Source organism: Rhopalosiphum padi, chromosome 1, assembly GCF_020882245.1.
Source record: "Rhopalosiphum padi isolate XX-2018 chromosome 1, ASM2088224v1, whole genome shotgun sequence".
NCBI classification, from domain to species: Eukaryota; Metazoa; Arthropoda; class Insecta; order Hemiptera; family Aphididae; genus Rhopalosiphum; species Rhopalosiphum padi.
In genome coordinates, this window is record NC_083597.1 from 58,660,481 (window position 1) to 58,686,515 (window position 26,035).

Sequence of the window (26,035 nt, forward strand, 5' to 3'; positions counted from 1 at the left end):
AACAATTTTAACATTGATATACACTATTCAATTAACAACAACTATACATCATAAGCAAATAGGTGTACATATATACATATTATATCCCACTAATACGTAACCACACGGGTACAACAAATAACAATAAATAATAATATTAGTATACTCATAAGGTATAAATAGATATATGAATATATAATATAACATTAGGTTCAGGTACCTATGTATTAACGAAGGTAAAAACAACAACATCAAACAGCAATATGGTTAAAAACAATCATTGCAAATTATGCAGTAAATATTTAAATATTTAAAAACAAAAAATCTTTAACAAAATAATATAAAGCAATTAAGTCAACTATTGGTAACAGAGTTTCCTAGACTATTTTATCACTTTTTTTTAGTCATATAAACATGTAACTCGTGTGATAATATTAGTTATAATTTTAATCTTCGAGCGTTCAAAGCGATTTTACGAATATTTGCTAAACATCCAGCTGAGGCCTCCTGTACATCGGGATCTCGTGACGCAATAGTCTCCATTAGGAACTGTAATTACAACAATTAATTATACTATTATTTTATAAATAAGTTTTTTTTTATTTATTTATTAGATGAAATAAAAATTTTCAATTGAATGCCCTCATAGCCATATTATTTCTAAAATAATTTCAAGGTTTCACTTTATAATACTAGTCGCCGAAGACTATAATATTATAGCAGCGTATATCTATGTATACAACCATTGATTATAAATATAGCTATTACACTACAGTACCGCCATGTAAAGGTACACAAGAATACAAGATATCTTCTCCATCACATTGTATATAGCAGGTATTTTATGATTAATGATAAATGATAAAATAGCATTGTATATTATATATTTATGCAAACTGTAAATTGTGGTTGGCCGAATGACGTCTAACAAGTGATGCACGTACAAATTTATATTTCAACGCCCGTGAATGTGTATTATTATTTATAGGCTATAGCCTCTATATTGAGTTATTTATATACGTCTCTATATACACATTGTATTAATTTTAAAAGTACATACATAATTAATGGAGATAAGTTTTGTATATATTTTTTAAATATTTACATATTCTCATAAATTAGATCATCCAGATTTTTTAAGGAACGCGAAAACAAAATGTTTAATTAATTTAATTGAGTTTAAAAAAAAGAAAAAGAATAAAGTATTTATCATAATATTATAAGAAATAATCGTGCTTATCTAAAATATATAATAATGTTTTTCCAAAAATATCAATTTGACTATATTGACCTTCTTAATATTTAACACGTTAAACAATAACTTCTTCTTGTCTAACAACTCATTTAAAATTACAATACTTTATTTAAAATAATAAAATCAATTTTAATCAATAAAATTATTATAATTTTACGTAAATAGAGAATAAATTTAAACTATCATAATACACGAAAACTAATTATTTTATTGAAAATAAAAAAATCTAAAACGAGTAAACTATTTATGCTATTAAAAAATGTTGTTGAAAGTATAATGTACCTAATGGCCAATATACCTAAAAAAAATTATATAAGTAACTATAATATTATGTATTATAAACATTTTAAATAATTAAACATGAACTTATAAGTAATGAGGATTATAAATTGATATCCACAAAGCCATAAAATAGGTACAGATAGGTAAATAGTCAAAAAAGAATTTAACCACCTCGTTTTTTTGTAGTACTTATACATAATGATTCTTCAAACATGCGTACCCAGTCATTCCCGTTTTTTCCTTTAATAATACATTTATTCAAATTCTGATTTTTGGAAATTTCAAGTATTTTTAAACGCTAAAATTTTTTAGACCATTTTAGGAGTGTTATATAATGATATAAAACACATTTTTTCAAATAAAAATTAAGAAGCAAATGATTTTTTTTTTTGAAAATGTTGAAATAAAAATTCGAGCTAGTTAAAATGTAGGTATATATATGCTATTAAATGAAAAAATTCTTACCGAATATGCTTATTTTTTTAAAAAATCAATGTATATATTATTGTATGTAGTTATTATTATTTGGCAACTAATTACTAATATATTAAAAATTATAATGTATAGCAAAACAAATACAAATGAAAATATTCTACAATAAATTACGAATTAAACGAAAACATGTATTTTAAGTATCGCTTTTGAACCCTCTGATATAAACATAATTATTTATATTTTATTGTCATCGTACTGGAACGACGCCACAAGATTCCATGGCTACACAATTAGTCGCGTCACCGGATAGGCCGTGTAGAGCAAACGTAACGTTCTGTCTGACCAACTCAGAATTGGAATGTATGTATTTGGAAATGGGCAGTACTACGTCAAGTCGACCAAACGTGTGACAGTTGCGTTCTAATAAACAGCAAGAACCGATGGCACGAGATAAATGGGCTTGGAGGTCCGAATTGCTCTGTAAATGAAAAATTGTAGCTGACAGTTAATATTGCAGTCTCGACATCGATTGCAATGCACATAGATTATTATATTATTGCATTTTAGGTAGTATATTACCGTATGCACCAAACTAGATAACCGCTGTACAATATCGTAATCGGTGAGAATTGCCAAGTTTTCTGGTTCCTTGGCTAATATTCCAATGACGGCGCATGCGGCTGCTAACACTCTCGTATCGTGTGATTTTAATAAATCAACCAGCATTACCAATCCGGTAACTAGAGAACGCATAATATCACTAGACTCCTAGTAAATTATAATAATTATATAATAAAACTTCTAAAAGCCAATAGATTATATTTCAGACTTTAGAATAAACATTTTTTATGCGGGTCATATTATTTAAGTAGAAAATCATAATATTATGTTATGTTTATGAATATCAACATAAATTGGAAATAAAAAACTCTAAATAATGAAGCTGCGTCGTGTTGAATACGCGGCGCGTACGAACGTTAACAATATAATATAATATAATTCAAAAAACCCCGCGCGTATCTTCTTAAGCAGGGTTTTTCTAACTGAACCTGATATAATTATATTAAATAATTGCAATAAAGTACGATAACATAGACAATATGAATATACATCTGAAATATTTAAACAATTTTATTTCAAATACGGTTTATTAACTTTTAATGATTAATTAATTTGACGTAACGAATGTTTAACGTACTTGGATTATCATAAATATTAATTAGTACCTATTTCAGTATTATATATTATATGCCATAAATGGCTTATATAATATACTTCTTGAAAAAAGCTTTATATTTATTTTATTTTAATGACTAAACGTACTATCTTTTAATGGATATAAAGTGTTAAACGTTGTATGAATTTTCAATACCAAATAGGTAAAAATGTCCATCATGCTACATTGGTTTTAATTTAATTTAAAATCTATTATAAGAAAAAAATATTTTTTTAAGTTTTTAATTTTTTAAGTGGCAAAAATATATTTATTATTTAATTTTCCGAAGTAGAATATTTTTCTGAGTACTCCATTACATAAAAATATGTAATTTTGAACGAGAAGTTAATTAGTTATAATATATTGAAATACTTATGTTATAACTAGGACTCGGATTTAAATTTCCTAAAAACTGTACAAATATGCTCTAAAAATAGTAAAAAATAACCTTAAAAATGCTCTATAATATTTTTTTTATACAATTTGTTAATTTATAAATCAGGTATGATTAATATTTTATTTAAAAAAAAAACTGAAATTTAAAAAAATTGACTTGTGCGGCGATGATGTTAACACGCATATCTTTTGGGGCAGTATTATTCATTCTAATCATACATTTACCCAATAAACCTATTAAACGAAAACAACTTAAATGTCAAGAAAATTATTTATCTTTAAATAGGCTAAATTTGTATAGTATATCGAACAAAATATGTATTAAAACCAATAAAATGACCCAACAATGTTAAAAAATGCTCTAAAAATGAAAAAACATCGAATTATGCAAAATAAAAGTTTCAGCTTTGAAGCACCTCTTTACATGAAACAAATTATGTACTGGAAAGCATTGTCTAAAATCAATAAAAAAAAGATGTACTTTGCATTGAAATCCGGGCCTTTGTTACTTATACTAACTAACAGCTAGTTTGAGATTAAATCTGTACACACCAAATGACACTAAAAAAATATCATTATCGTGTTTAGGAATATAGGTATAATATCAGCATCTAATTCTAGGGATAATTTTAAATCTATTTTTATTACTATTCTTAGTAATTTATTTTTCTACACAACTAATTTTCACCCAAAACTTCATATTGTATTGTATGATAATTTTATTATTATCACAATGATATAATACCTACTTATAATATTATTGTTATTAGTCGAATAAATACTATAATGATTTACCTTAGAACGAAATGAATAAAATTGTGATATAAATGTTTTAAATTAATCTTGAAATTGCATTGTGGTTAGAAAACAACAATATACAAATAATGGTAGAAAATTTCAATTAAAACAAAATATCTAACTCCCGATCGTTATTTTTAATTTAATATCAAATTTTGTATTTTAGTATTAAACATAAATTTAAAACAATATCTATGTAAAATATTGTACATAATATTATGTATATTTACGTCGATGATTGTAAGAGTCACTTATGAGAAACTTTACATGTAGGCGTTAGAATATTATACATTTTTAGCAACAAAATAATTTGAAAATTTTCGTAATTTTGTCAATATTTGAACTTCTAACAAATTTAAAAAAAAATGTAACCATGTATTTTTAATATAAGATTCGGAGTAGAGCGATGAATAAATTAGTTAAACAATGATCTATTTTTTTATTAATTTTTATTTTGTATTCCTGAAGTCATACTTTCTTGTAGAACATCAATTTTTGTTTTTTTGTAAGAAAACGTCTTGAAAATGTAATTATTCAAGATTATACTAGGCATTTACTATACAGGTGTAAATGTGTTATACTACGTAGTGGTGCGGTATTTGTCTACTTTTTTAAATTCCTATTAAAATCACACTTATGAGGAACCTTGGATTAAATTTTCATAAATTAAAACGTATTTAGAATCTGAATAATAATAGACAGATTTAATAGGTAACTATAATTACTTATATTGATTTTCTATAGATATATTTAAATCGTTATTTTAATTTTAATTAATTAATAAATTTTAAATATTTTCAATTGTAATCAAAACATGTATTTTTTTTTTGTTTAATTTAAATAAACAGTAAACACATTAGGTCGTAACATTGGTATTGTTTATAGTTTGATTAGAATAGTACGTGTAGTGTATTCAATGTGAACTACATTAACAAAGTAATGATAATGGTATATATTAAAATATAATAAAGTTACTTACTTATAATTGAGTATTTAAAAGTAATAAGTAATAACAACTATTCACCTATATTATTTTATGCATTGCACTATTATTATAGTAATGGTTAATGGTTGTAAATTACAATAAATACCGACATCGATTACCAATTACTTCAGTGTGGTACTCGAAACCGTACAAATACGTAGGTACTAATTATTGTATAAAGCATAAATTATTTATGATAAAAATGACAAGTGATTTTACGTATTTTTTTATTATACAAAGGCATTAAAATAAAATAATACTATATCGTAAAGGCTATTTACAATATGTACATGAATACATGATTAGATGAGACGAGTTATATGAAACAAAACAAAAAAACTAAAACGGAAATATTCTCAATACGTACGTTAAATACACAGAATATTAAGTTATAACCAAAATTACGTATCAATGGACTTTCCTACTTAGAAACTGTTATTAAGTAGTTTAAAATTGCAGAGTATGCAGAATTAATTTTTTTATACAACTTTAAAATATTAATAAAAAAAAAACATTTTAAATTTTTAAATAAATATTTGTTGAGATCACGTTTATTATTTATTTTAATGTTATTTTTGTGTACTATTATAAGACTGATTATATTAAATATAAAATATTAATTGTTATAATCATTAGTCACAAAAATAAATTTAAATAATTTGTTTAATATAATCGAAGTTATACTTAAATGTATTGTTCGGAATATTTCAAGATTTAAATCCTATTAAATTGTTCGTAAAATATTAAATAGTATTCAACTATACTATGGTAAAATCAAATAGTTAAAACATATAATTTAATTTTTGTAAAATAAGTGAACTTACTTTTGTATTTTTTAGTAACGTGACCAACGTATGTCCCGCTGTAGATTGAACAAGAGTAGAATCAAATTTCATCATGGACCATACTAAACGTATGCCATCATTGCTAACCACTTGTTCCATGCACAGTGGATCAGACGCGCAATTGTCTATCACACGGCACACATTTACGAGAATCCTCTCATGGCCGGTATCTTGCAATAGCTTTATTATGGGTACTAAACCATCAGCTGCCCTCAGAGCGATTTTATTGCGTCCTATTTTCGTGCATTCCGCCAAAGATGCTACGGTATTGGCGATTACCTAACAAAATCAAATGATAATAATTAATCAATTTCACATAGCCCACATACGCGTTACTATGTATGACATTTAAGATTTTTTTTTCTCACATCTTCACTGTCGGAGTCTAATAGTTTTACCAAAACGTGTATGCCGTTTATATCTTCCAAACGTTTTACGTTGTCCGGGTTCATCAAGCATTTCCATATTGCACCGGTAGCAGCTGCCATTAATTTTGTTTCGCATTTGTGTGATTCCACTTTTACGATGTTCACCAACGAGTTTAGGCCCCCTTGTTCTTTAATCATTTTTCGGCTCTCGGGGTCCTCAGCACACTACATCGGTTTCATAAAAGGTGTTGTTCAATACATGATTTATAAGTAAAACACTCACATTGAACGTTATGGTAGCAGCGTTATTCATCATTTCAATTTCCGGACTCTTCAATAGTTTTAATATATCGACCAACATACCTTGCTCTTTGATTGCTGTACGAAAAACTGGCTGTGAAAATTCACAATTTCATTCCGAGATTAGTAAAAATCAATTTGATATTGTAAAATTCCTATTTACTTGTGTTGCACAATTAACAATAATTCCCATAATATAACTAACAACATCCTCATGCACCGAGGTCAATAGCTTTGCCATTACTGGTATGATTCCAGATTGTCGCATCACATCTTTATTTTTATCCGATTTAGACATTGACCATAATGCTTTCGAACAGTTGCACAACAAACTAAATAACTTTTGTTGGATTACTGGTAACATTTCACTTTCAGTTCTTAAGACTTGATGTGGTACATCCATATACTTGACCTATCAGAATGAATTTAAAATTATATAGTCAAGTTAAATAGGTATATTTAGATAAAAAATAAATAAATATGTATGTTTATTTGTTTGCGTTTACCATTAATTTAATACCACCAGCTTTTCGTATGAACTTTCTCCCTTTTTTAATTTTTGCTACATTAGCTAAAGTCTCGGCTGAGAGAATTTGTAAGTCTAGTGATCGGTCAGACAATAACTTCACTAAAATTGGAATAGCACCCAAATTTGTCAAATTTCTTCTAGTACCCAACATGTATGACATTTCGTTTAATACTGCTAGTGCACCGTGCTAAATAAATACATTGAAATTAACTTATTTTTGAACCCTTAATATTTTCAATTTAATACACTTATAATAATAATTATTGATACTGTGCTATTAAAATATTTTATATTATATAGGTGCTACTTTATTATACTTCGAAAGTTTAAAAAAAAAATCATTTTATGTATATTTAATAAATTTTTTAATTTACTCAAACATTTTTAATGCTACACAATTTTAAACAAAAACTAAGAATATGGTGATCATTTTTTATGATGTTAAGATATGATTTAATAAGAACAATTCAGTTGTAGAAGTTACGAAGTGTATTAAAAATGTTGGTTTGCTCTAAAAAAAAAAAAATAAAAAAAATATACTTTATTTTATTATATTATGGGACAACCAAACGGGTTACTGTAAAGGGTACACATATATAGGTAAATTACTTTTTAAAGTACATTTTAGTTGTTAAATTTTTATTTATCTTGAAAATTGCAAAGTTAAAACACACTCAAAATTGATGTAACATTATTTTAAAGTAATTTATTTAAATTTTTCAATAAATAATAAATTGAAAAAATATATTTTTTTATTGTTACATAAATTTTAACACATTTTTTACTTTATAATTAAATTGTAAACAATTAATTTTCAAACGGATTATAGAACGATTTTTAAACGTCTGTAACGTATTAATCCGTACAACATTACTCTGCATTCATTGTGGTCGGTTTCTAATAAATTGATTAAAAGCTCTGTGCCACCAGTAGCAATCACAATACTTTGCGTGGACTCGTCACGTAGATTGTAGTCCACCAATGCAGCCAATGCGATTGCCGTAGCCGTTTGATTGCCTACCTTCAATTAATACATAAAACATGTTATATTCCAAAAAAAACATTGTGCAATGATAATTTTAATAATTTAATGTGCTTATTGTATTGTTACTCGTATGTATTTAATCAATCTCTGGATGCTTTCTATTTCAGCTGCGTCATCAGGCAACGATGTCGGATTATACCATCTGTCTTCTTCAAACTCGCTCAACGTCATACTGTAACTTGAACTGTCATCTGATTGTGCGGGTTCCTCGACAATTAACGTGTACAAAGCACTAGGGCCCTAATATCCAAAAATGGATATCATATACAAATTTTATTATTAAATAGTCAATAACTTAATGTACACATTCTATGTTATATAAACCCATATTGTGTTATTGGAAATTTATTAGTAATTTAACTAATAAAAATTTATTGTAAGCATGTTAAATAATGTGATTGACTATTAAAATAAACAAATTATAATTATTATTGTAGTGTAATTTTAACGATACAAAATATCATGACAAATAAAAATGTATATCATCATAAATGACGCAGTATGAGAATCTCCTCCGCAACCGACCTAATTTCGTAGTAGGTATGTATTATAATATAGAGAAATACGATAGATATAGGTGAAGTGAAGAAATATCGGAGTGGGCGTGTGTATCAAAAAAAATTATGATGATATCTATTTATTTTGTCAATTATAATACAATGCATTATTCCGGAACGTCCTGTATAAAATTAAACAAATTGAATAAACAAAAATAGTACACAACACTCAACGTATCTGACGTTTATCATTTATGTGTAAAAAATGTAAACTACAGGAAATAGCGTAAGTTCAGTCAAGAGTCGTGAGTAAATTTAAATCGAAATAAGAAGTGTGAAAACTTTACATTTGATATAGGTACCTCAGAAGACCGCAGTACTGTAATAATAATTATGTAGTACCATTTATTTTAAGTACTATAATATACTAGTTTTTAAAAACATTTAACAATGGAAGTAACTAGTATAATACGTGTGTCGTATTCGTATTGTCGTATGTGTATATACTATATATTATTCAGGGTTATTATTTGACGGTATTTAGATACTCTTATCTCAGAAAAGTAAAAACGTTTTTAAAAATATTTTTTTATACAATTTAAAGTCAATATAAAACAAGATTTTAACTATATTCATTGTCATGATTTTTTAAGTTCTATACTTTTTTGCATGTGTGTTTTCACGGGGGGAGGGATATGGGGAACAGATCCACCATGGCCTTTTTTTTTAGGTAATATATACAGTTTCCTGTTTAACTTAGTAATAATATGTAAATATAAAATATTTTTAATATATTTTCATATTCCCCTCCACCAATAAAAAAATCCTGAGAACGCCTCTGCTTTTTTCAATGATGAATAAAAATGAATTTTTCAATAATTTTATTATTTGATTCATGAAGATTTCATGATTTCATTCAAGATTCATTTGATTTTTAAAAATAATGATATAGTATGTAATGCCGCAAAGTTTCAAGTCTTTACTTGTAACAGAAGCCATTAGCATCAACTTATAGATTTACCTATACAAATACATTTGTGATCAATAAAACGTATTCAATGGTTTTCTTGATACTAATTGATGTCTCTAATAATATAGTATATTTAGTCATATATGAATTGAGTTTACTGATCATCCATAATTATTTTTTTATTATATGTATTATAGATTTTATTTATCCTTGATAATATTCCTTTTTCCACCTATATTTTGTCATTAAAAAAGTACTAAAAATACTACTTTTGAGCCCTTTATTATCAATTAGATTATATTTAATAATCTGAAACCATCGTTCTCAATGCTAAAGATTGAAGCCATTTTTCTGCTCAAAATATGATTAAAAATACTCAATTAAAAATAAAATTAACTGTAAAACCAATAGCATATGCATTCACTGAAATAATTTCGCACAGATTTCAAACAAATGGTTTACGAATTACTTACAGCCTACAGACAGTTGAACGTTAGATGCGGTTCAGATTTAGATTAACACAGGGAAGCCCCACAAAATGTTGGTGTAGTACTTCACCTACTAAAACTAATTAACTACTTTTTCAAAATTCTATATCTGTACATAAAAATTCTCTGCGGTATATATATATATAGGATTATATAAATATTAGATTATGGCATTTTATCATATTTAATATCATTTTTGTCTATAAAAATATTTAGAATTGTATTTAATATTACAACATTTTATATATTGTTCAAACATATAACTAAATTGTTAATTTAATTTTTTTTTTTTGAGCTTTCAATCCTGAAAATAAAAGAATGTGGCAAGATAATATTTAATAGTTAACACTATTATATTAAGTAATAACTAATATTATTATACAGATTATAAAATATATACTTATTACCTATTGTAGTAAGCTTACCTACACAGTACACTTATTCCAAATATATTAATATTATACCGGAAAAAGGTCATTAAATTATTGTATTTTATTAACTAAAGATGATCATAAAAAGTAGATTACATCACGACTATACATTTATAAGAAACAGTTAAATGAGTAAGTTATTTGGTTTTTTAAATACATATTATATTTATAGATATGTTAAACATTTTTTAGTGTTCATATAATTGAAAAAAATCTCCAATAGTCAATATTTTATTATTAACCGATAAATTAATACAATTTTGAATAAATTCTTTTATAAATGATCTAATATATTGATAATATTACAGTGTTTTGAATGAATATAATTATTTTGTAATATATAAATATTGACGAGTACATCAAATTTATACATTGGAAATTATGAATACGAATGTATTTATTTTATTGACAAACCCTAGAATAAATAAATAGTTTGGTAAATATCATGCCTTTAGTATATGTAATATGTATTGTACTAATTTAATTAATAGCTAATAATATGTTTTCCTCAATAAATAATATATTATAAAAAGATAATAACTAGAACAATTTCGGATTATTTTTAGTTAAAAACTTATATTTATAATTTTAGTATATAACGCTTAAAAATGTCATTCAATGTTCCTTAGAAGATTTTCTTATAGAACCTTTTTTTTATAGGTATTAATATAGGCAGTATTTTTTTTATTTATCGCCATATTTAATTCGTTGTATTATATAATTCTATAGTAGCAAATGTGCCTACCTCAACTAAAGTTTTATCTTCTAATATGGCGTCTGTTTCGTTTCGGTTGTCTTTCACTGATCCTTCCCTTAAAGTTTCCATATTATTTGTCATTTCGTTCATAATTGTTTCTTATTTAATCCGTTAAAATGTAAGTTTACCCTATAACAGATACAACACTAATGCAGTATAAAGACGAATGGTTTTTGTTAACATTGCCAAATATACTCGAATATTAAATGATATAGGCCAAATATCGACCAAACTTTGTTCATTGTTGACTACCTATAATTGCAAGCGCTGATAGTAATAGTTTATAGTTACAGTTTATATATTCAATGTGTACACACATAGTTGTAAAGATAACGTTATATACCTATGCCGCAGCGTTTATATTATTATAACACATTTTGAGTGTAAATAAAGTTTAAAAAAATCACGAAAAAAAAACAATTATTAGCGTATGATTAACAATCGTATTGTTGTTTCGTTTTATTTCCTGTCCGGTACCAACAGCCAATATTATCTAGTTGCACGACTATTTCGTCACAGTGACGATGACTACAATAAGTAACAACGACGTACGTAGGTACGAACGATTATAAACTACCGAGTACCGACAGCAGTACTAAAACTGCAATCAAATCATGCACATTCACTTGAGCGTAGTTAATATCGTATTAGGCTCCATTCATTATTGTTGTTCGGACAAATAAGCGTCTATACTGAATGTTAAGTGAATTAATAGATTTTTAGGTGTTTACATAATATTTACCCATTATACATTGACTTGTAAATAAAAATCCGCAAGTGCGCATTTACTTAAATTTGTTTATGTTTTATACGGTCGCATCGATCTTGGAGACTTGAATGCATCTTTAAAGGTAAACATTTTGAATTTAATTTAAAAAAATGCCATTAATGAAAAGTACCTAATATATTGACAGATTTCTCGATTTGCAAATTACATTTAATTTTAAATGTATGATAAAATGTAACATAATTATAAGGATTTCTTTTTAAAAAGAACTAGACTAAACATTGTCATTTAATTTCTATTGAAATATTAGATATTTGATTGGAATTTAATATTAGTAGATATTACTCACAATTATTGTATTCTTCCAAATTCAATTTTAGCCATTAGTTATGCAATTTTCAAAATTGTATATAACTAATTTTATTTTATTTTTAAAAATTATTTAATTCAAGTATTTACAGATAAGATATAAAAGATATAGGTACATATGAACTATAATATTTAAGGTATTGTTTTTAATAATTTATATAATATAATCTTAATTTAAGTAACAATTTAATATTTATTACTTCTAACTCAATTATATTTGGTATTGTTTACTTTATAACTTATTATACACCAAATTTTTTTTTATTAATGCTTCACAAATTTTGATTTCATCTATTAATGTATACATAAATAAAAATAAATGCATAATGTTTTTCTTTTAATTTACCTAATTCATAAATATATAAAATAAAATAATGTGATATAATATATATATATTATCAAAAATGTACTTATAACTTATATATTAAACTAGATAAGTTTTTATTTCAAAAAATCAATATAATTTGAATTTAAGCTTTTAGTCATTCACTATGTCTACCTTGACTGCACTAAAAACTTGATAAAATAAGTATTTTTGGATTTTTAATTCTTTTTTAAATGATTAAATGCAATAAAATCCTTGACAAATTGATTATTACAAAACTTCCACGATATAGTGTTAATAAAACCGGTACCTAGACAACGACGTTTTTTAATTTTTTTCTTAGTTTTCACTGTTTCCAGTTGTTAGCAGTTAGCTACTAGTTTTACCTTATAAATGAAAGACATTTTAGTCATACTTTCACATACAATAATAAAAATTTGTTCCAAGAATTAAATTATAATTTATTTAAGTTGTTTAAGCTTAAATATAAATTATAATTTATTTAAGTTGTTTAAGCTATAATATAAATTTAAAATCTTTATTCACATTTCAGTAGCTTAAAAATAAAATAATATAATTACATTTTTAAATATTGTTTGAAAAATCAATACTTAGTAATTAATTATATTGGTAATTTAAATATGTAAATAAAAATAAGAAAATTTTGTCTTCCATTTTGATTGTTCCTATTAGAACTTTAACATTTTAAATACAGAAATATATTTCTAAATTGTTTAAAAATGATATATCATTGTCATAAATAAAACAATATACATATAAATTAGTGTAAAACCCTTCGAAAAAAATAATTGCTATCGAACGATTCATCGTTAAGTTTTTTTTATATATATATATGTTTTGTACAATATTTTTGTGCAGATGTTTTCATAATTATGTGCATTATTATGTCTTTTACTGTCATTAAAGTTCTACCTACAATCTACTCTATAATATTATGACGTTATGTTATTAACAAAAACAAAACTATTGTCTTCATATCAGCTGAAATGTAATAAAATATGTTATATAAGTATTATTTAAAAAATAATTTTTATTTATTTTGTTATTATTATTGTATATTATTTTTTTAATTACTTTAACCAAACTAGTTATTTATATTTTTTCGTTTAATTATTATGATGAACCTAACCCTAATATTCAGTTATTTTGTTTTTATTTTTATCATTACGTATAAATTCAAACAGAACATTATTGGGTATCGATTTTCAATTTTGAAACAAAATTATATTTCATAATAGGTAAACCCATAAATAACTAGACAACCTGCATTGTACCCAATGACATAGCTATGAATTTCGAATATAGGGGTCTAACTGGTCTAAGTCTTACTAAAAAAAATTGTGCATAATTATGCATTATAATTTAAATAACATATCACTACTATAGGTACCTTAAAAATATTGAATTGAAACATGCATTTTAAATTATTTTCCTATATCAAATTTAAATAGTAAAATGTTATCTATAGCCACAATAAGTGTTTAGATGATTTTTATCTCTCTGAAATTATACTTTAAAATATTATCATAGTCCATAGAAAAAGTAACTAGAAACTTAGTAATGGAGCTTATTTTGATTGGAACTACTTTATAGATAACAAACAAAAATATTCTAACTTTATTAACAGCTAGATAGGTAAATAAACAAACTGACAAGTGAGTAGTGACATGTGATTTATTGTACAAAGAAAAATGTAAAATTGTGAATTAGGGCCGTACTCAGCTCCGGACAAACTAAATCTTTCAGGCTCCCGTATTTTCCTAAGGGTTAGGCCTGATTTTTAAAAAAAAAAATTTTCTTATTTTACATTAAACTAATAATTAATTTATATATAATAATACGAGGATACAATATTAACAAATGAGTATGTTCTAAAAAGTTGTTGGAATCGATTACCTAAGTTACAGCTGTGACTCGTCAGAATTTTAATTTTTTTTCTTAGTACAGGCCCTTTAATAATAGGCTAGAGCCGAGCCCCGGGCAAATACCTCGAAAAATTCAGTTTGATTACGGCCCTGACGACTATACACCTACAATTGTTAGTATGAACTAAGAAACCTTAAAAATATATGTACATATCGTATATGTATAGATTAAAATAGTAAACAAAAAATAGTTCATTAATATTTAATAACCTAAATTACAATTATTATGCTAGTAGAACAAATTAATATTAAGAGTTAATCGATTTTAACAACGGTAAAAATTTACTAGGTAAAAAAAAACATCGATTAAAAAATAAATTTACTTTTACTCGATAAATGTATCGAGCTCACAGCTTTATAATATTTATAACTGGTTTTAATATACATTTATTCATTCATAAATATATATTTTATAAATCGTATGAGGAATACCAATTAAATATTAATCATGATCTAGATTTTACTTAATTAATTTTGTTGTCCATTTGATTTCAAATCGTTATAGAAGTATTCTATAATATCTATTTTTAAAAAAAATATTATTTATGACAACGTGTATTGTTGCAACACTAATGAGTAGGTTAGGTCAGGTTTGGGTTAATATTTTAGGTCATTAACTCGCGATCCTTTTTACGTACAGGATAATAATAAAGCTATATCGATTTTTATAATCCAATATTGCAGTTCTTTTAGAAAAAAAAATTAACCAACTAATTTGGTTTTGAATAAAAAATATTGAAATTTTTCGTCCGAGTAATAACTTCTTGAGTATATAACTCATGTTTTTACTCATTAAAAATGTTTATATTAACAGTAAAAATTATAAAAAGTTTTTTAATAGTTTAATTTATATTAATTTATTTATTGTTATTCAACCTCTGATCTCAGTATACTATTTATTATCGGAAGCGGGATATATTATAATAAAATCAATAGCATTATCATTACTTTATTAGAATATAATTGATATAGGTAGCAAGGTAGCTGGTAATTAATGTTATGTAATTTTTTTTTATTTAACTTTGCATTATAATTTAGATAAGATATATTAAACAAAAATACATACCTAATAATAACCAAAATAATCGATTAATCAATATTCTTATTTTACTTTAAATAATTATATTGAGATAGATCGATAAATATATGAATAGTTATGAAATTCAATGATATAATTTTATATAAAAACAAAATCGTCGAACCTTGATTATAGCCTTATGTTTTTTTTTGCGAAAATATTATGATTGAAGGACTTATCATGGCGAATTAATATTGAATATAATACGCATAACCACAAATGTAGTCGACTTAATGTTCGAGTTTCTTTATAGTTTATAATATTATATCAGTTTGGTTATAGACCATAGTAAAAATATGAAATAATACATAAAAATCATCAAAATGTTGATAACATCACTTTTATGTATTAGACTCCTAAAACAATGATTTTAGATATTATAACTAAACTATAGGAATAACCAATCAATTGGTAAAAATTATCCATAAAAGTATTAGTATTGTTAATGTTTATGAATTTGTTCTGGAAAGTGAGAATATTACCTACTAAATCTAAAATTATCAATTGTGTAATTATAATTTATATTATGTAAAAAACCAATTACAACATATCTTGATAAGTACTTAATTCTAAATGATAATCATAATTTAATATTCGTTTATATGTATCATATTTCATACCTTATAGTTATAATTTAAAAATCAATATTCGACATTTAAGTAAAAACGGCATTTTTAAATTATATTTACCTATTACATATTAAATTTAATATAAACATAAAAGTATATTAATTATGTGTACTTAATGTTATTTTTAGGTATTTAAAAAGAGTTTTAATATTAATATTTTACTTTAAATTAATTTAATCAAAACGAGAAACTCGAACACATTTAAAAAAAAAAATAATTTACCAGTATATTTAAATATATAATTAAAAAATTATAAGTGTAGTTTTGCATTAGACAGGTACTAAGCTTAGATGCAGATAGCATATTATTTGGGCTATATTGAAAATTATAATTTATATAGGTATTAGCTTTTATTTTATAATTAATATTTTAATCGCTAACACTTTCTCCAATATAAGGTATGGGGGCACAGTATCTAGTCCTTAAAAGTTTTCACTAAAAACAAAATGACTCATTTTGTTATTATATTCGTATGCGTATACTATTTTGTTTACATTACAAAATCATGCAACTATTATACAGAAAACCACAATGGGCATGTCGCATACGGTTTTGCCTCAAGTCAAATATGGTTTTATCTTTTATATAATATCCTCAGTTCAATAATTTTATCCCATTGACAAGCAAAACAGCTTGAATGATAGGTCCTATCTACCTATCTACCTTAAAAATATTAAAGTATATACGTTTAAAAAATACTGTTATACGTTTCGTAATTTATAATTTTAAGTTTTTATTAACAGTTTGCAGTTGGAAAAATTGTTCAGATTTAAGATCTTTACAGTATAATATTATGTCATATTTTACAATTTAGTAGTTGTACATCGAATCCGTGTACCTACAATGTCATTGATAAAAAAATTAATTGATTACGACTATCAACAAATCTAATCTAAAATCTTATTGAAACTATTTATACTATTTTATAAGGTTGCTTAATCATTGCAGCTGTGATTGGTCTGATTATGATTTGCGTTTTTATTTCTCAAGCGTACACATGATTTAAATGGGTAACGGCTAACCAGTATAGAATTTAAATAGATTTAAATTTTAACTTCAACCAGTAATAGAATTTAAACGATAATTGTCTCTATTAATTGCTGTTTGAGTAAACAAAAATGTGTAATACATACCGATCTACTGTGAGATGTGACAGCTGACGGGTAGGTACATATTATTTGGCCTTGGCAATATGCTCTAATTGTCTGTACCTACTCAGTATAGTCTGTACATCACGAGTGTCAAGCGATTAAACATTCTCCACATGGAATCCATTAACAATTTTTACAGTTCAAGAAAAATAAATAAATGTATTTTATTTATATGTTATGTGACTATCCAAATATAGTAAGTAGGTACCTGTATAGTTTTTAATCAGAAAAGATACTGCAAAAATTATCAACAAAATTGATTCAAATACTAATTTAATATATTTTAATGTATTACATATACCATAATAATATGGATCAAATTATATAGACATTTAAAATGTTTTGTTAATTAATAATTAATAATTATTAATAAATATCTGATAAGCTTTATTTCATTGGATAACAAATTATAGCAAGACTAAAATACAAAAATAATTTAAACAAGCAATTAATTAATTTAACACGTACTTTTTAAAAAAGGCAAAAATGTGAAGGTTTCTTGATTTAGAATTATAATGACATTATTATTGTTGATTAGTTATTAAATTGAAAACAATTTCCCTACACGGGTTACATTTACATCGATATTTACAACAAAATATTACAGAAGTGCAAAAAAAAGTAATAATAAACCATAACTAATATATAACCATATAGGCAAAGCCAGATAGAAGTATATTATTTTCCGGTCATCAACAATAATAAAAGTGGTGATAACCTCCATATTTAGAGTAGAAAAACTTCAAGGTTCGGCAATATTTAATTTAAAATTATATTATTTGCCGGACTAAGGACCTCGGAAATACCAAAATATGCGTTTGAGAATTTCACGGTGAATCTACAGCTTAATATTATAATAAAGGTACAATATTAATTGTGACGTGTCTATGCTTGTATACCTTGAGACAAACAAATAACAATAGTCAAAAACTGACGTAGCTTTGAGCAACGTATTATATTATAATTTATTAGATGAGTCTGAAGATTTTAATTAGGTATACAGATATTCATAAATGATTGAAGAACAATAATTACAGTCATAATAATATGTTAACAATATAATAACTATAATAATAGAATTTGAGTTATTGTTTTTATTTTTTAATGTTATCAAAAAATATCTCTAAAAATCTAAGAATTACGATATTACCTTTACCACTGTTTTATTTTATTTTAGTTGGTTCGTATTCGGGAACATTTTAACATATTTTAAATCAACGGCGTACCCAGTACTGTTGATGGGCTGTAATGGAAATTGCAATAAACTTTTTAATGCTTTCAGTGGTCTGTAGACTGTAAACGTATTACGTAAGGCTTTATGTATTAAAACTGTCATTTGTATAATAGTTGCTGTAAAGGTTTAAAATGTTATATATCCATGGCATCAGAATATTTAACTTAAGATTTAAGAATAGGTTCTAGTTAAGCCCCCCTCCCCCGTAAAAAAAATAAATACTTGCAGGAAATGACACTGGCATTAGTAAGTGCATAACTTAAGTACATTATTCAAATGTACCTACAAATCTCAAAATATTGAGTAAATGCCTTTTATAATTGAACTGAATTATATTAAAAGCTTTTGAATCTGAATTTTTCTATGATTAAAATAATATTTGATGTTGAACCAATTAAAAATATTTAATACTTGGAATATTTTGTTATATATATACACCCACACGGCGTCATGGCTACATTATTGTGGGTCGTAGCTACTCATTAATAGTGATGTATAATAGTGGATAAGAACATTTTTTATAAATATATTTAATATTTATAGGATTATTTTTTTAAAATTATTCAAGTTTATTTCATGAAATAGTCAAATTTTTTCTTTAGACAAATACTTAGATTCAATAGAAAATTAGACATTAATAATATAATATTAATTTGGTACTAACAAAACCACTTTTTCAAGACGATAAACTTATGAATTATAAATAAGTGATTTTTATTTGATCATAACTACTATATATTATATGATTCCGAGTACAGAATCATACAATACGACTTTAGTGACAAACTATAGACTATATATAGTACCTATCCCATATTATATTTTATCTCAATCGACCTTCAAGTAACTATTTCACGTTGAATCAAATTAAAATAGACAAAAATTAATTAATGAATAACACACGATTAAAAGTTACAATATTGTTATTAGTTATTATTTTATTAGGTATATAGGAGATAACAAGCAATAATTAAAACGTATACAAAGCAATATGTCATTAAATGTTAATTTTAAAATTTTTAAAGGATAGAACAAACTGAAAAGTCAATCATGGAGATCTGTGGTATAATCGATATAAAAGTACCAGCTAAAGGTAGAAAATTCGGTTCATGGAAGGTATGTCTAAATTTCACCATATTATTACTTTTGATATTTTTATAATAAAAATATAATTTAATAATAATTTGCTAAGCCCTTTCTTGTTCAATGTACAGTGATCAAACATGGTTATATAACTTTCACATATTTAAGCTAAAATTTAATACATATAATAATAATAGGTATACAGAAATTTCTATTGATCACAAATAGAACATTTAGTAGATAGTTCTTAATTGTGTATACAAATAATGTTAACAGGCATGGAAAAGTCAATGGTGCGAGGTACTCAAAAACGAAAATCGTATGATCATCAATATAGGACATAGCAAAGGAAATGTCACATCGTGTTTAGCAGTACCTAACAATGCAATCATCTACAGAATTAAATCCAGGTCGATAAACTAAAGCATAATATTTGAATATTATAAATTAAAAATATGTATAGGTAAAATATATATGATACATATATATATATTATATAGTTAAATACATACAACAATATAATATTATATGGTTACAATAATTCTAATAATGTTACATCTTAAGATTGTAAGAATTGAACTAAGTTGCACTTGATATATATATATATACCTATATAATTGTTATAATAATATCAAAATTATGTACCCAAGTATATTTTACAATATTACTATTTTTTTCTGTGTATAAGGTACCTATGTTAGTTCTGATCTGGTCTTAAGTTATATTGTTATAATATTTATAAGTTTATAATCATTCAAAAATATTATAAAAAATATTCATAGGCATAGATATAATTGATATTTTTATTTTCTCATCACTATAGGACTAAAGCCTACGGTTTTGGAATATTTTATGCAGGACAAAAGGAACAACAACCATGTATCTTTCTTGCAGGAAAATCAGAAACAGAGTCACAAAAATGGATGAAATCTATAAGAGATGTCCTAAAACCACCAACTTCCAATATAAGTACGAATTACAATAAATTATCTATATTATATTTACGTTATTGATATCAAAATATCAAGTATATAATAGGATTATAAGATCGTATGCACTCGTATATTTTTATAATATATTTGCAGATGATTATCTGATGAATTGTTAAAATTAATTATATAATCATTATAAAATATTTGGTTATTAAATTATTGTTTAATAAATTTTCTTATTTACAATAGCTTAATACATTATATAAATTATAAGTATATTAATTATGTATTTTTAAATTAATAAATAGTAAGTAGGTATATAGACTCTGATATACAGTACCTATCGTTACAAATATTTTATCAATTAGTGAAAATATCGAAGCTTATATCGAAGTTCACCCACTCGCACATAAAATTAAAGCTATCTATATTTAATTTTTTTTATTATAAAATGAATATTGATAATATATGATTTATTACTTAACCTATCACATTGACCGCCATGAGATCTAAAATGAGATCTCACCAACTTTGTCCTCACCGCCACGACGTTTTTGGTAGATTTACTTAGATACAGTTTTGACGATTTAAACAAAAATTGATAAAAAAAAAACTAATAATGATATTTACAAACTTGTTATATATTCTGAAAGTGGCAACACTGTACTTTTCAAATCTGATGAAAAAATTCCGATTATTGGTACCCTAATCGAGATCTTACTAAAAATCAATTTTACTGAGATCCCATATGGAATCTCAATAATCAATAATAGTATTCTTTGTGAGATCTCGAATAGAATCTCATGGTGGTTATGAGTTACATGACAAAAAACCCATGGCTGTCAACGAGCTATATAATTTCCAAAAAAAAATACTACTCTACACATACCTACAATATAATATTATATTCTCCGCCTCCCTATAGCTATATATTACATACCTACAAAATATATAACATACGTTTTTTTTACTGACTCCTAGAGTATATTAGTAAAATATAACTTGCATAATGCTAATTTATCGCACTAAGTTAAAACCAATTAATAATTTAGTTAATAATGATAATTGGTAGTTTAACATACAAATATTTTTACACTCCAAAAACATTACTCATCCGCCTAAAATTATTTACAGAAATTTCCCTAAAAAAATGTTTGTTCAAGACGCCACTTGTTATATGACTCCCTCGAACTTTGATGTGTATATGAATAATAATTAAGATCACGTAAATTTGTCATTTATATCGTTCACATTTATTGAAACTTCGCAGAAATAAGTTCACGAATGTCAGATAAATAAATAATAGAAGCTATACTTTATCTATTGCAGAGACAACAAACGAGTATACTGTATCGATAATTGACAACGAACATTCTAAAGCGGCTGGTTTAACCGGCCTTTATGGTACTTTATCTGTAAAATCAGAAGAAATATTGGTAACAGACCCTCACACGGGAAAAATCAAAGTAACGCTTCATTGGACACAAATACAATGTAGTTACTTACCTTTGCCGGCTGTATCGGACGATTTACATAGGGTTTGCACAATACGTACAAACAGGTAATACTACACACCTTTATATCTATTTATAGTTGCAAACAGACGCAGTATATTTTCGTATTCAAGCCCCTCTCCCCTAAAATTGATTTTTTTTTTTAAATTGGAGCGTTGCAAACGACGGTTACGTCTTATATTTTATGTTAGAAAACTGTTTACACGACAATATTATACTCACAGGCGTACACAAATTATGTCTATGCGAGCGGTTTTGTTGAAATTTATTTTGTGTTTATGGTTACAGCAAGTTCAAAGCGGGCGATGGTGATTTGGAACTGTACTGCGCCGAAGCTGACGAGTTGCACAACGAGCTGCTTTCGTGTCCGCGACCGTTGCCCAGGATTGCCACTACGCCGTTGCCACCGACGCCCAAAGACAGGCAGACGCGCTACGACCATTGGACCGCGGCCGATTCGCCTTCGACGACGCCGCCTCGGCGTCTGCTGGAGTCCAGGCGAATGAGCAGGAGCGAAGGCGATCTGAAGAAGTTCGTCATGCAACATTCTGCACCCACGCTGCGGTCCGCCGGCTCACAGCAACACCTCGTACTCGTGCCCCGATGCAACGATTTGGGACAAAAGGTACCTATATAGTATATACCTAACGTTTTGTAAAAATATACCACCAAAATAGCCCCAGTTCCCCCATGCAATTTGTTTCATTCTGTCCTGGGAGAGCAGGTGTATATATATAATTCGAACTAGTTGTTGATGACTTATATCGATTTTAATTTGATAGAATCATTTGTGTTATTTTTGCAAGTTTTAAAATAAATTCTTTTTTAAATATGAAAAGGTAATAATAGCATAATCGTATTGTTTTTCGTAGGTAAAAGGGTATAAAGTGCGCAGTTAGACATACACGAATACGTGCACATAGTAGTTTACTTTCCGAAGTCAAAAAGATAGATAATTTTTATACGAATTAATTGTTTCCCAACGTATCTGTCCGAAATGATATTGTTAACGAAAAGGGTATAGTATTAGTTTTCTCACAGTGCGTATTGGATAGATAATAAATGTTTATAAATTATGGTTTCTAAACGATTCAAAAATTGTATATAATATATATATATATATATAATATAAATATTAAAATAATAATTATTATTTTGATTATATTACCAACAGTTATAAGATACGAGCTCTTATTTACATTTTTTAGAGTTCGTCGCATTTCCTGTTGACTAGCGTCGGATTGTTGTTGGCCACACCAGGATACAGTGAACCCAACTCGATGCAAGACTTAAGGCAGATCGACCAACACCTGCTGAGTAAACGTTTACAAGGCATAGTGGATGAAGAAAGCATAGACGCCGAAGGGATGAAGAGCGAGGAAGACGAGGATTACGAAGATATGTTGCATACGAATATCGAAGAGACAAACGATGCACCGCCACCATTACCGCCGAGACAACTGAAGTATGAAATCATATAAATCAATAATAATGTTATATTTTATAATTACCACCATCATCATCATCATCATCGATCACGCGTGCCTAGTTTAAAAAGGTCATGGCATTACAATAATTATTACATTCATATAGGTACATACAACAGAACGAATGATCTATTTTGATGATTATAATAATATTATAGTAATTATTTGCTTGGCTGGTACCAAATTGGTTATTAAGACTGCCTCATTGGCCTAATTGATTCTTATGTGGTAGTTATCTTATTTTATTCATCCCTGAGCTGAATATAATTGATTCCCATTTGATGGCAACAAATGAGATAGATGCGAATTAATACTTGTAAATTTTCATGATGGTTGAGTACTTGACTGTAGAAATCAATAGAATGCTACAAGATTCAACAACCTAATAGAAGAAAGTTCCCGCCGATAATTTTATTTTATGTTTTAAATTATTTAAATTTAGTTTGAGTCTTAAATAATATTTGACTTCTATTTAAGCTCCAAAGCTTGTACAAATGAAAATACTAATATGCATAGTACTTGATCATCTTATGCCGAAACCAACATAGGCGTAAATAGGGGGGCGCTTAGGGGGTATTAGCACCCTTAAATACTTTTTTTATAATATTACAATCAGTAGCTATTCAACTCTATGCCCGGGAAATGAAGAGCTTAAGCACACTCAGTTTTTTTTATTGAAATTGCGTCTATGGAAACCAATTTGACAAAAGTGGGGTAGGTGTAGGTCTATTACTAAAATAGTATCTTAGATTTAACAAATTCAGTTTATCTTTTTGTATAAATATACCTTTCCAAATGGGAACCAATTTGGTAACTAATCTTATTTTCTTAATCAAGTCTTGTATTGAAAAAAAAATGGTTTAATTTAGTTTGAAGTCTAACTACTTAATACAATTATAATATTTTCAATTATATTTAATAATTTTTTTTTTTAAACCAAAATCGACTGGGAAAATTAGTCTTAGAGCCACTCAAATGCATTCTTGAGTATATAATAGTATGTTATGATGAAACTGCGTTGTTTAATTTACACTTTTTTTTCTGATATTATACAGATATGTCACCATGGCCAATCTGGGAGGAAATAACAAATTATACATTTCCGGACCAGTACCTATATGATACACCTATCTACATTTATATATAAATAGACAGTATACTACTTATGTATATAAATACAAATAAATATCATAATATAATATATATATAATAAATAAGTTTATAAATCATAAGGAACATTTTACGGAAACCATCGTCGTTCGACCGTTTGACGACAAATTCAAACAATGTGGTTGAACATTCGAAAACCTCTTATTCAAATACTGTTATTATACTGCGTGGCCCAATGAAAGCTTGCGTGAGTAATCGTCGGACGTCGATTGAAAATAATTTCGGTAATTCGAATATGGGACGCATATTATGCGCGTGAATGTCACAACTGGATAGCGTGTGGTTTAACACACAAATTGTTTCGTATACAAACATTATTGTCACAGTTATTAATTCAATACACCCGCATATACATATATTGTTAACGTTAAGATACCATGTAGAATGATTTTGATTTATTATATTTTTAAAGAGAAAAATTTGCGTACCGGATAACAATTTTTTCGACATAACAGGACAACTGCAACTTCAACTACTATGGCGAAAATTTTCCCGTATGCTTATTAAGACATTTCTTTTTCAGAAAAACTAATAAGCTGTTTTACCAATAACCAGTATAACCTATATTATAATTAAAATCAATTAAAAAATATTATTGATTATTATTAAAAAATCATCGCATAAATATTTAAGTTATTTATTTTGTCTTACCCAGTTTTTCATCAATAGTATTCCACATGTGATTGTGTTAATGCCATAATTGCAAAACAGTGGCGTAGCCCCTTTAAACACAGAAATTAAATTACTAAATAATGATTTTTAGAATTTTTCATTAAGCATAGATATGAAAATGTATTGGAAAATACATCAAATG

At 26.1% G+C, this 26,035-nt stretch overlaps 2 protein-coding genes and 1 long non-coding RNA gene across 5 annotated transcripts; 2 read left to right on the forward strand and 1 right to left on the reverse strand.

Moving 5' to 3' along the window:
• Positions 1-388: 388 nt before the first annotated feature.
• On the reverse strand, positions 389-22,899 carry LOC132916985 (armadillo repeat-containing protein gudu-like). The gene is made up of 12 exons (XM_060977476.1): positions 22,787-22,899; positions 11,565-11,705; positions 8,500-8,673; positions 8,263-8,409; positions 7,366-7,575; positions 7,023-7,271; positions 6,843-6,953; positions 6,560-6,784; positions 6,171-6,470; positions 2,531-2,719; positions 2,208-2,429; positions 389-528 (listed from the first exon to the last, which is right to left on the reverse strand). Exons 2-12 carry the CDS (start codon positions 11,664-11,666, stop codon positions 418-420), a joined length of 2,040 nt encoding a protein of 679 aa, XP_060833459.1. The 5' UTR covers positions 11,667-11,705; positions 22,787-22,899; the 3' UTR covers positions 389-417.
• On the forward strand, positions 390-8,864 carry LOC132916987 (uncharacterized). Its single transcript, XR_009660231.1, has 2 exons — positions 390-530; positions 8,541-8,864. It is a non-coding gene; the product is annotated as an uncharacterized LOC132916987 (long non-coding RNA).
• On the forward strand, positions 12,089-25,283 carry LOC132916986 (uncharacterized). 3 transcript variants are annotated; one of them, XM_060977479.1, is made up of 9 exons: positions 12,089-12,427; positions 18,979-19,085; positions 20,061-20,151; positions 20,395-20,528; positions 20,942-21,087; positions 22,380-22,611; positions 22,853-23,189; positions 23,773-24,029; positions 25,107-25,283. In XM_060977479.1, the coding sequence occupies exons 3-9, from the start codon at positions 20,086-20,088 to the stop codon at positions 25,171-25,173; spliced, it is 1,239 nt and encodes a 412-aa protein (XP_060833462.1). In that variant the 5' UTR covers positions 12,089-12,427; positions 18,979-19,085; positions 20,061-20,085; the 3' UTR covers positions 25,174-25,283. The 3 variants fall into 3 exon arrangements, with proteins under 3 accessions (XP_060833462.1, XP_060833460.1, XP_060833461.1); XM_060977477.1 differs by lacking the exon at positions 18,979-19,085; XM_060977478.1 differs by lacking the exon at positions 18,979-19,085 and having other exon boundaries at positions 20,066-20,151.
• The last annotated feature ends 752 nt before the right edge of the window (positions 25,284-26,035 follow it).